Source organism: Octodon degus, unplaced genomic scaffold (assembly GCF_000260255.1).
Source record: "Octodon degus isolate 3935 unplaced genomic scaffold, OctDeg1.0 scaffold00005, whole genome shotgun sequence".
NCBI classification, from domain to species: Eukaryota; Metazoa; Chordata; class Mammalia; order Rodentia; family Octodontidae; genus Octodon; species Octodon degus.
This window is the reverse complement of record NW_004524581.1, coordinates 9,415,936-9,428,334: the sequence shown is the minus strand read 5'-3', so window position 1 is coordinate 9,428,334 and position 12,399 is coordinate 9,415,936. Positions and strand designations below refer to the sequence as shown.

The 12,399-nt window shown below is 53.6% G+C and overlaps 1 protein-coding gene across 17 annotated transcripts in view; it reads right to left on the bottom strand.

The window, feature by feature from the left end:
- The window catches only part of Col13a1 (collagen type XIII alpha 1 chain), a 145,431-nt gene that overhangs the window by 58,704 nt on the left and 74,328 nt on the right, over positions 1-12,399 (bottom strand). For 9 of the 17 annotated variants that reach the window (XM_023723487.1, XM_023723419.1, XM_023723417.1 and 6 more), the window contains exons 6-11: positions 12,026-12,052; positions 10,497-10,523; positions 10,084-10,134; positions 4,008-4,043; positions 2,950-2,976; positions 1,872-1,898 (exon numbers count right to left, since the gene is read on the bottom strand). In XM_023723487.1, the coding sequence (XP_023579255.1) occupies positions 1,872-1,898; positions 2,950-2,976; positions 4,008-4,043; positions 10,084-10,134; positions 10,497-10,523; positions 12,026-12,052 (195 nt within the window). The remainder of the gene's footprint in view (positions 1-1,871; positions 1,899-2,949; positions 2,977-4,007; positions 4,044-10,083; positions 10,135-10,496; positions 10,524-12,025; positions 12,053-12,399) is intronic. The other 8 variants (XM_023723436.1, XM_023723465.1, XM_023723445.1 and 5 more) reach the window with 3 other exon arrangements.

Sequence of the window (12,399 nt, the reverse complement as noted above, 5' to 3'; positions counted from 1 at the left end):
TCAGTGCTCTCTGCCTTAATCTGCCTTCTTGTCAAGTGGGAATCTACGTGCTGTGAGAGTCACAGAGCAGTGCCCACGGGGCACCATTTATATTGCTCTGGGGTGCCATGGCAGCCTTGTGGTGGCATCAGGCTGAAGGTGTAAAGGGGCTGAAGGGATGACTACCCCAGATCCCGACAACTGAAGCCACGATACCTCTGTGACGAGGGCAGCATGGCAGCTCGTTGTGGCCTCAGCCTCTGCTGCTTCTTGCCTGTGGACGGCGTGGCCAGGGGCAGGAGGCAATGACAGAAGAAAGCAGCCAGGTGGCCCGTGTTTCAATGCCTGCTCTTCTGCCCACTGAAGCCAGGCTTCACTGACCCACCTCCCACTCTGTAGACGCTTCAGACTCCCCAACCTCAGGGCCTTTGCAATGCTATTCTTCCATTTCTCCTTGTCTATCTTGTTATGGTTGAATCTTATCCTTCAGAACCCAGTTCAAGGTCTCTTTCTTAGGAAAGTCTGCACTGACTCTCAGCCTGGGTGAGGTTTTTGCTATACAGAGGTTTCCCAGGGTCCTGGGGACGACTTTTGTACACCATCCACTGCAGGGCAGTTTGTTAACTATGTAATGGGTTCTTCAAATGTTTGCCTCCCTCACTAGTATGCAAGCTCCAGGGTGGCAAGGATGGTGTCGCCTGCTTCTGTCCACAATCCCACACCTGATGCAATGCCCAGAACACTCTAGATAGTCAGTAAAAATACATTTCAGAAGGGAAGGAGGCAACAAAGGGGAGGAACCGGGTTTGGATCCTGTTTTGGGATCTTCCCAGCTGTGCGAATTGGATCAGTTACTTAACTCTCTGAGCCCTGTTTCCACAGCTGTCAAGGGGGTCCTAAGAGGACAAGGAGTTCCAGGCCACACTGAGAACTGAATGAGATAATGTAGTTACATGATGCGTTAATGACGGTTTGCTCACAGATGGGACATGTATATAGTGGTGGCCCTATTGCCTAGTGACCTAAGCGTTCACTGTGATGTCCACACAGTGACAAAATCATCCTGTGTTGCGTTTCTCAGTGTGCATCCCTGTCATTAAGGATGCTGAGTAACATGGAACTCTGCAATGGAGTCTTGGGGCTGCAAATGCTGGATCTGGGTGTGGAGGCTGGGTTGAGGTCCGAGGGGCTGGGCTGCTGAAGGTCCCAGGGCTGGCAGGTGGGAGCTGAGGCCCCAGAGTCTGCGACAGCACTTCATCTCCTTTTCTGTTCACAGCAGCGCCTGCCTGCCTTGGCGCCCTGGCAGGGTGTTGGTCACCAAGTCCTCACACTGGCTTGTGGGACAATGTTGCTCTCACCAACTGTGGCACATATGCCAGCCTGTGTTGCAGAGTTTGGGAGGCAGCTATGTGTCCCAGCCAGGTGGCCTGTTTGCCGTCCTTCAGGCTCTTCTGAGGACCAACCCCTCACAGAGCTGGAGCCCTGACTCCTTTCCTGGGTGGCAGGTGGGAAGCAGGTTGCTTTTGGCCACAAGAGGGAAAGCTGAAGCCTCATTCTTCTCCTGCTTGGTGTGGGCCAAAGCCCAGCATCACGGGGCAGCTCAGGGCAGAGCTGGTCCAGGGAAAGGGCAACCTAGCTCAGCTCATGCAGCCAGCTGTGGTGAGGGAGCGCGCACCCAAGGGTACTGATGCTGGCTGGGGTGCACTCAGACACCGCCCACTGCCTGCAGCTTCGGCCTAGATGGTGCTCCCTCTGGCCCTCCTTCCTGTGGTTCAGGGTGGGGAACCCCAGCCTGCCTCTCCCTGTTGCAATGTGCGTGTGCACAGTGACAGCGAAGGCAGCCACTTGCTCTGTCCCCAGCTGCTTTGGAAGCCAGAAAGCTGGAGTCTTACCATCTCCCCTTTGGGTCCGGGGTGGCCCTGGTGGGAGAAGAAGGTGGCTGTCAGGTGCATAGTCAGCAACACAGATGCCCACCCTGCCTGCCACCTGCTCTTCTGGTCACTGCACTGCCCATGCATTTCCTTTCTTGCACTGTCACTCCATCTTGCTTGTCCCCCAACCCTTAACTCAGCTGGCCGAGGCCAGGCCATATGCTCCCCACCCTCCAGTCCTTATGACTGTTGTCTGCCCTTCAGAGGAATATGTGGGAGTGTCTCTCTGGGGCCCAGCCTTACCATGTATCTACACCAGGGTGGCAATGGACATGCCTCAGTGGACCCCTGGAGGGCAGGTGGCCAGATCCCCACCCAAGAGGACATTGGCTGCCCTGGAGTGGGTTGAATGGTTGGACCTACAATGCACCCCCTGCCCCATGCCTTTGTGGGGACCCAGAGGGTGTTGCTGGCCAACCCTCCTATACCTCACCCCTTCCTAGAAGGTAGGGGCTGCTTCCCTCGAGGAACATCGTTGTCAGGGGCCATGGCTCAAGGCTCCAAATGTACTTGGGAGGAATGAGGGAGGGAAGAGTGATTGCACATGGCCTTGCTGTGTGAGCGGGGGCTTTCCTGGCACCAGCTCACAGTCATGGAAAGCACAGGAGAAAGGGTAGCCCTTCAATTGCCACAAGGTGGGCAGGGGACACAGGAGCACCTTGGTGTGTGGGGGCTGAAGACGGTGTATGACAGCTGGCTGGGCTCTGTAAGATCAGGTTTCTGCAGGATCTTCCTGCTTCTGTGTGCTCCAGCGATCTCCCAACCCAGACCCTTTCAGAAGCTTCCAAGATCACCAGATCTAAGAATGGCTCTTGTGCAGATGCTGAGCAGCTGGATGGGCTGCTGGTGACTTGGGCTTTGGGAAGTCACTGTGTCAAGGGGGACTCATTCATCCCCATCCCCTTGTTCCTTCTAGTGACCTCTTTCTAGCCAAGAACTTTCTAGCAAAGACATCTTCCCATGACTTGGGGTCTCATAGGAGGATGGGTGGGGGGGCAGTGTTAGGAGGAGAGGAGTTCCAGCCCGGGGGCCCACTCACCGGTTTGCCATCCAGCCCGATGGGACCCTGCAAACAGAAAGGCCAGATGTAAAGACCCAGCATTACAGGTCTCCTGTCTGGGCCTGGGGCAGGGGGAGAGTTCAGGATCTGGTGCCATCTAGGTAGGGGTTCAGTTTCTGCCTGCCCACTCACTTGCTGTAAGACCAAGGCAAACCTAAGCCTTCCTTGCCCATCCTACAGCAGGGTGAAAAATCGCAGAGCCTTCCCTGATGGGTCCTAGAGAGGTGTAGCAAATACCAGCAGCCGGGTGTCTGGCACAGGGCAGAGTCCACTAGATGCCACTGTCCTTGGTGTCAAAGACTTCCTCCTCCTCCTCCTCCCTTCTTGACCCATGAGGAGAGTGTAGCGCATGTTCCTAGGAAACTGGGCTTGTTCAGCAGCAAGGCCTAGGAAAGGACAATGGCTGCTCCTCACCATGGACGGGGTAAAAGGATACTCAGGGCCCCTGCCCCCTCCCCGATGAACCTTCTCTAGAAGCCTGATGATGTCCTGTTGCCTTCCTGAGGAATTCCGCGTCCATATTCCAGCGTCCTGCTGGGTTCATCAGCCTGTCCTGTTGCCCCCTTGTCTGTTGTACCCTTTCCCTGTCCCTTCCTGCACATGGAGCCTAGAGCTGAGCTACTGTCCTGGAGGAGGCTGTAGAGTAGGCTCTTAATGACCAGAGTAGGAGCCAGGAGCAAGGCACATGTCTGCAATCCCTGGCTAGGCCAGGAGGGTCACAGGTGTGAACCAGTCTGAGTAAGTTAGTGACTCTATGTCAACATTATATATATATATATATATATATATATATATATCATGAGGGATATGGCTCAGTGTGAAGGTCCTGGGTTAATCCAAAGTACCACCCCTCCAAAAAAGAAAAGAAAGAAAGAAAGAAAGAAAGAAAGAAAGAAAGAAAGAAAGAAAGGAAAGACAGACTGGTTTGGAAAGGGAAGGAAAAGAGTGGCCCCAGGACTGCTCTTGGTGGATGGAGCCTAACCCGGTCAGGCCCAGAGCCCACCAGGACACAGCTAACTTCAACCCTCCCCACTTACCGGAAATCCAGGAAAGCCCCGAGTACCCGGCTGACCCTGAAAGGAGCAGAACAGTGAGGATGAGCTAGGAGGAATGGAGCCTGCCCTCTCCCTGGCTCATCTCGCTGCCGGTCCCTTGCTGCCCTATGACCTCCATGGGGCGCACTTAGCGTGTGTGAGTGCGTGTGGTGGCTGGCCAGCATCTGTGGGCTTCCAGTTTCCAGGAAGCAGCTCGTCACTGCGGTAGGTGTTCTGGGCCTCAGCATGTAAATAGTCCCGGAGACGGCAGGCCAGCAGGGACTCTGCCCGCAGCGCCCTGAACCCCTGGACTGAGAGCTCCGCATCTTTATTTACAGGCACTGCTTGTGGCCACTTATCCAAGGGGGGTTTTGATATCAGCAGAGCACAGCTTGACCTTCATAATGCATTCTTCAGGCTAGAATAGGACAAGCGGCTCACGCTCCTTTCTCCCAGGCCAGCATCTCCTCCCTTTAGCTGTTGGTTTTCTGGGTCCCTTAGGCCTCATGGGAAGAGACCCATCTGAGCCCATTTCCCTGGAGGTGCAAAGTGCAACGCAGACAGATTTTCAGGCTAGAAACAAGTTCGCTGGCTGGAGCTCAGTGCTTTATGGGCAAGATTCAGGACCAGAGAGAGGTGCTCAAGTTAGAAGTAGTATGAGGCTGCCTGAGGGTGACGGTTACGGGCAGCTAAGAAACGCCAACTGCAAGGCCTCCTTTCTCCTCTCCTGTCATTTTGTCTCATCCCATCTCACCCTAGTGAGCCTTGTGAGCTGCCCTTCCTGCCTCCTCCTGCCCTAGGCTTAGGCACATACTCGCCTGCCTTTCCCTATAGACACAAAGCCAGCGCTCAGCCTGGGTCACTGAGATGGCCATAGTCCTCCCCTAGGAAAGGGCATCTGGCAGAGGGAGTCCTAATCCATCCTCTACCAACAGCAGTTGACACTAAGAATGTTATGTGACCTCCAGGAGCCTCAGTTCTCCCATCTGTAGACTGGGACTAATAGTATAACCATATAGGTTCAGGTTCGTCAGATCTGTTACAATGGTAGCCACTGTCACAGGCTGTTTATTGAGTAAATTGAACACAGAGGCATCAGGATGAAGTGTGGTTGCTTTTGAGCTCTGTATGTCTTGGGATTCATGGAGGTTTATCCTAGCCAAGCAATACTTGCAGAATCAGACTGCATCTGGATCCATCTGCTGCGACTCTGAAACATCTCCAGGCTTCCTGGCTCCTCCTCAAAGCTGTGGACACGAATATTCCGAGACCTCTGCTCAGGGAACACATGGGCCTCTTGGCCTGAGTGGGACAGGGACCCTGCCATGTCAGGGCCACAGTCCTGGTCCAGCAGGGAGCTGGCTGAGGGCTGCCACCTGGGCTGGGCATGTGGCAGGCATCCAAAGGACCAGAGGGAGGAGATGGCACTTACGTGTCGGAAGGCCCCCCCTTTCCTCCTGAGGATAAGTGCTGCTAAGAATAGCCCTCAGGAGAAACCCCGGAAACCCTGCAATGCAATCTTGAAACCCCCCAGGGCAAGCATTCTGTAAACTCTGAATAAGCAGAGGACTGAGGCAAAGGTCAGGAGAGGGTGCCAAGAAACATCTCGAAGGCCTGCTCTAGCTAGTGCTTATGTGGTAGGGGTAATCACACGGTTTGCTAATTACAGAGTCAGCTCTGGTAGTGGGATGTGTCTCTCCAGCCCAGGGCCAAGTGCAGGGCTAACCAGGGCTTTTTCAGGAATCTTGGGAAGAATGCTGTCATTGACCAAATGGAAAGTGAGACTACTTCCTGCAGAGGTGGGACACGAGAAAGCACTTGGGGAGACTTGGAACTGGACTTTCATCCACATCTCTGCAGTTACATGCTGAATTGAGATGCCTTCCTATATTTATTGGCCAGTCCTATGCTTGCATTGCCCTATCTATCTATCCATCTATCTGTCAATCGATTGATCCACCTATCTACCATCGATCTATCATCTATCCATCCATCCAGTCTGATATAGGGTTTCATTATTTTGCCCAGGCTGGCCTTGAACTTCTGGTCTTGAACAAACTCCCTACCCTGCTTTCTGAGTACTGGCCCTGCAGGTGCACGCTGCCGCACTTAGCTTTTTCTAATGTTTTCTATCTGGTTATCATTTCATTTTCTTATTGCTTTGAGTAAAGTTCTTTTTCAAGAGCAATAACTCTTTGGTAGTCATATGCATTGGGAGTATTTTCTGACTTGGGTATTGTCTTTGACTTTGTTTATATTTTCTATCATTCAGAAGTCTTATATTTATGTAGGTAAACTTAGTGATGTTTTCCTATGGCTTGGGGAGAGGTTTTATGGCATGTTTTAGAAGGGCCTTCCCCAGCTCAGAATTATAAAACATTTGCTCATGTCTTCTGTTTATATTTTTTGCTTTCATATTTTACAACTAAGCATTTTATTCATTGGGAATTTAGCCTAATTCCTAATAATGAGTGAGGTAGAGACTCAGCTATTTTTTAAAAAGAGACAAGCAGCTTTCTTTCAGGTTTCCTTTTTCTAAGAGGCCTGCCAAGGGCCAGCCAAATTTCTCAGCAGGTTAAAGAACCTGCAAGCAGACACAGGGGCTGGGGGTTCAATCCCTGGGCCACCCAATTGAGATCGGGTGTGGCAGCGCATGCCTGTAATCCCAGCACTTGGGAGGCTGTAAACAGGCGGATTGCTGAGTCCGATTTAGTATTGAGGCCCTGAACACCCGGTGGACCCTTCCCTAAAATAGAAGTAAATAAATAAATGGCCTGCCAATTGCCCGGACATCTGAACAATGTATCTTTTTCTTCCTACCGTGAAGTGAAGTTGCCATTGCTTGTCCAGTTCCCATAGCATTTGGCTTTATTTCTGGACTCACCGTTCTGTTCTCTCCATTTGCTTGTTTTGATTGCTCTGCATTTATCTGCATTTTGCTATCTAATCGAACAACTAGCCTTCTCTTTCCTACCCCTTTAATATATTTTCACAATTTTCCCAACATTCTCAAGAGCTAATTTTTTTCTGAATAAAATTCATTATATATTTTATGTATTTGGTACAGGGTCTCACTGCGCAGCCTGGACTTGCAGTGATTGTCCTGTCATAGCCTCCGTAGCACTGGGGTCACAGCTGTGTGCCACCACGCCCGGTCTGGGTGGCCGGCTTAGTGCACTGGGGGGCCAGGTGCGGGGTGCGGGGTATTGAACCCCTAAAATTCAGTATTTTATAGGACATTCATTCCCATGAAAAATTCGCTGGGATTAGGAGCACAATAAATATGTAGGTAATAGATTATCAATTATCATTGTCCTCACAGAAACAAGGGAAATAAGCTTTACATTGATCTCTGAAACTGTCTTCCTTAATCAAGGCCAGAGTGGGAAGGTAGCCCAGGGGCTTCACTTCCTGATAGTGGAAGCCTGCGCTACTTCTCCCCATATTTCTCCTACCTGCATCTTGTGTGGGGCAAAGCAAGACAGTCCTGGCTGGGAGTCTTTCTGTCTTCAGTACGTGCACGCCGAAGCGCGTCCTTCCCCTCTTCCTTGGTGTGCCCCAGAGGCCTTGTTATGCCTGGGCCTGGGACCCGCCTCATGGTCCAGCCTGAACAGCACAACTTGTGAGTGCTGGCTGGGAAGTGTTTCCAGCTCTGCTTGTGCTGTGGCTGATTTCACAGGCTACGATCCATGAGGTCGCCTGTCACTGTGGGAAGGAAGCTCACAAGGCACACAGGGGTGAGCCAGCACACGTTGCATCCCAGGACCCAGCAGCAAATACGGTGCTTCCTGCAGGCATCCTGAGGCACCTCACGTCCATCCTGATGTAAGGAAACCCTCTTGCCCAGCAAGCTCCACTTCTAGGGCCTGGCACTGCTGTGCCTTGAGAGTCAGATGCGTGGATGTGCAGAGCTCCTGCTTCTCTTCCCAGCCTTGCATTTATCATCATGAAACCCACTGTGTCCACCTTCCGGCTGCTCTAATTCACTCCTCCTCCCAGGCCTTGGGGATTCTGGGAGCCATCCAGAAGGGCTAACCTGTAGTTCCTCTAGACACACTTCATCCAGGGCAAGGAGCTTTGCCAGTTTCTGGGGGCTCCCTGGGTTCAGGAGCTCTACACTTCTCTCTGGCCTGGGTCACCACTGCAAGTCTTTAAGCAGGGTTTAGTTATCCTTCCTCCTAGACGCTGTCTCCGCCTGCCCTATCTCCAGCCCCCAGCTTCCTGACCTTCCCACCTTAGCGCCCCTCAGGATTCTGGATGTAATCATGGGCCTTAGTTTGGGTTTCCACTGTCTCCCTAGCATCTAGCACATCCTGGGTTCCTAGCCATAAGCAGATGGGGCTACCTGGCATGGAGTGGTTCGTTGTGGGTAACAACTAGAAGTTGGATTGCTCCTCTAGGCCTGAGGAGCTGGGAGCTCAGAAAGGGAACAGGCTGCTTTGAACAGGGGTGCCATGCATGTTGGGCCAACCAGTGTGTTGGGGTTCCAAGCTCCCCTTCTGTTTGATGGGGCTCCCCAAGAGTCAACCTACTCAACTGCACTGGACCCTGGAATGTGAACTGTCCTCAAGGTGCCTGGCTTGCCCCCTTTTGCTTGGACCATTTACTGAGCTCCACGAGAGCACACAGGTGGCCCCGGAGGGCGCCAAGGCTGGTTTTCATTAGAGCACTTATTCTGGGCTTTTCTTGGCTGAGTGGAAAGCCACATGTCCCCATTGTCCCTGGCCCCTGAGGACCTGTCCACTTGACCTCTCCTAATGACAAGCAGACTTTGTCTTCCCTGGGCCCTGCCCTCACTGCCTAGGGCTGCAGCAGGGGCTGAGGTAGTGCCCAGAGCTGTCGTGGACCTGGCTGGGGTGGCTGAGCCATTGGGTGAGGTCACTCATATAGGCCTACATCAAAGGGCCTTGGGCTTGGTCAGGACTCCTGGGCCATGCCAGCTTCCCTAGGACCAACCTAGGAGCTCACAGGATGACTGTCTTCTGACGGGAAAGATCCTGTATGAACAAAAGGGTCAAGGACAGTACCTGCTGGATGGGTGTCAGAGCATCAGGGTGAACCACGCACAGGACATCCTTGGTCAGATCAGGAAACCAGTAGCCATGGCAGCTGAAGGGGCCCACGTTCCTTGGAACAGGCCTGTACCAGGCTCACACTTGCTGTCACAATCTAGGGACTCTTTTTCTCTTAGACCTTTATATCACCCTCTTCTTTAGTAACTTCTGTGCTCAGGCATCCTCCAGGACATAAGGAGGCAAAGCCTTTCAGGGCAGCAGCATGTGAGAGAGGAGCATGTGTGACAGTGACACGGTAGCCTGGCCAGGCCATTACAGTAGAGGATTCATCCCTGTACAGCCTAGGCACAGTGATCACTCCCAGTGTGGCCAAGCACCAGCTAGGACTCTGGGCAAGTCACCAACCTCTTGGTGCCTCGGCCTTCTCATTTGTGGAGTCAGATACAGTCCCTCCTCCCAGGGCTCGCAGCCCCTTTCCCTCTCTGGGCCTTAGCTCCTTTCCTGAGACGGTTGTGCTGGGCTGTGGCTGGGGTCTCTCTTCCTCCAACATGTGATTTTACTGTCACCCCATGGGTGGGCACCCTGGGGAAACCCTCGCCCTCCTTTCCCAGCGCTACCTTGTGGCTTGGTCCCCCATATTCCCTTCTGGTCTCTAAGGCAGCATGATGGCGGAAGCCTCTGGACTTTCCCAGCGAATACAGAGGACACAGTGTTGACAGGAAAGGAGCCTTGAGTCAGGTCCACTAAGCCCAGCAGTGGATGGATGGCGGCAGGAGGGCCTGGATTCCCCACATCTGTGCCCCAGCTTCCAGAAACAAAGCTGGTTTCTCAGAGGGCTGAGTACTCCCCCCGGGGGAGCAAGCACGAACTCCAGCTAAAAACAGCATCCTCCCAGCTGCTGGAGCGCTGAGGCTGCGGGCTGGCCAGAGCCTCTCCTACGCTGTGGTTTTGGGTCACTTTCCTTACAGCTGCCACACCTAGAGCCACAGCTAGGACCCCTCCTCCTCCCATGCCCTAAAGCCTTTTTCATGAACTCCCCTTTCCACAAAAGACTAACAACTTACAGGGGGTCCTCGGGGACCAACGATGGACATCCCAGCGTCTCCAGGGGCGCCCTGTGGGGAGAGGAGTGAGGAGAGGGCGTGGGGACAGGAGACAAGAGGAGGTGCTGACAGGTAGGGTAGGGACGGGGTGGCCACTGTGTGGATTAGAGGGAGGCTAGGGATATGGAGGACAGTGAAGGAATGGGGGTGATGTGTGAAGTGTTCAGGAAAGGTTGTGGAGGGTGGTGGGGAACAACAGACACAGAAAGAGGAGATGTGGCGCACGAGACATACACTGAGCAGGGAATGGGCTGATGCACCGGGAGGAGAAGACAGCAGGAGCTACGCTAGTGAGAGGCGGAAGGGGCCTGAGGTGGGAGCTCTGCAGCAGCCGCCTTCCCACCCCCAACCCCAACGCCCATCCAGCTGCATACGCTGAGGCTGGTGAATGGCGATCTGTCCTGAGCTGGGGTTCAGAGAAACAGAAGGGACAAGAGACACAATGACTACAGTGTCCTAGGGCCTGAGGCTGCAAGGCTGAGCTGTGGTCAAAGCCCTTGTCCTGGTTTGTGCAGGCCACGGAAGAGGCATAAGGCTGGCCATAGTGTTCAGTCACAGAGGTGGCTGGTGCTGCCGGGCTAGGAGCTCCATGTGCACATGTGTGAATATATGTGTGCATGTACATGTGTGTCTGGCAGCAGAGACGGAAGGGTGTGCGGGTATGGATGGGGCAAGAGAGGGCACCCTGGCTCCTGGGGAAGCCCAAACTGTGTCCTCTTGCCTACTCTTCTCAACAGAGTGGCCAGGGGTTAAAACAGCTCCAGCCCACACAGGACACCATGATCTGGGACACTGGGGCAGCTCTTGTGGAGAGGGATGGATGCACAATTTATACGTTATACCTTGTACACAGGTTGGATTTCAAATTAGGAACTGCTTGTGCCACTGTGATTACAATATAATTTTTACACAAGGCAGTGTGACGTGGTGGTGAGAGTGACGGTGGAATGCCGGCTCTGCTCCCTATCAGCTATGTGACCTCCTGCAAGTTGCTTAACTTGCCTATTCCTGTTTCCTGATCTAGCAGGGATGGAAATAACTGTCTCATCTGGTAAATGTGATAATGATTGTGTTCTGGTCACAAGATAATGCTCTAAAGTGCTCAGGACAGTGGCTGGCCTCACTGCCAGGGTGGGACCGGAGAGAGCCTCGTTCCATTTGGAGGGCAGCATAGCATGGTGGTCAGGGGCCTCAGCCTCAGAGTCAGCAGATCAGGCCCTTCTCTGGCTCTGACACTTTCTAGCTGTGCACCCTGCGGATGTGACAGCCTTCTCTATGTGTCATGCCTGGAAGGGCTGTGTCAGTATCAGCTGAGGTAACAACACTGAGACAAAACTACTTAGAACTGAGCCTGGCAGAACTCAGGCTCGCTAGGTAGTTATTACTGATGTCATCGTGGTTATCTTGGAGACAGGAAGTACTTATGTAGACAGACAGCCACGTGCAGACAAAGGAGTCACGAGCAAGGCACAGAAATGTCTTCCAGCCCTCGCTCACTGCCACTGCCATGGGACCTCAGGCAAGGCCTGTTTCTCTGGGCCTCAGTTTCCTCCTCTGCCAAATGAGTGGGTTAGGTGTGTTGTGCTCTGAAATTCAGGGGGGCCTCCTGGGCTCCCCTGCCCCAACCAGGCACTAGAGCACGAGGCTCATGCAGTCCAGCCAGGGTAGGGGAGACCCGCCCAGCCAGGACAGTGAGGTGCACAGACAGGAGCCCTGTCATCCTGCTTCCTGTGGGGAAGCTGTTAGTCTGGACCGCCAGAGGCTTCGGGGCAGAACCGTCACATGCGTTGCTGGGCCTGGGTGGGGGGAGGGCAGTGGTGGGGGGTTTAGGGCACTTGTCTCCCAGCCCAGCCTGCCTGCCAAAGAGTGGCTGGGTGAAAGGGGTGGGGAAGTGGGGACTCACCTTTTCGCCGGGTGGGCCCTTCACTCCCTGGGGCAGCCACAGGCACCGCAGGGCGCAGGGAAGAGGGAGGGAAGGAGAAAAAAGGGGGAGGATGAGAGAGAGGCACCAACCCAAGAATCGGAGTTAATGGCACAGCAGCCAATCAGAAGAAACAACTTCTTATTTCACGTGAAATAAGCAGCATGACGAAACACAGATGCTGACACACACAACAGGTCCCGTGTCCAGACCACACTGCTTGTGGAAGCGCTTGGCTTGCCCTGGCTCACCCCGGCTGTCTGGTCCAGATCAGTGACAGGGAAACAGGCTGGGAGGCAAGAGGGACAGAGAGAGAGAGAGAGAGAGAGAGAGAGAGAGAGAGAGAGAGAGAGAGA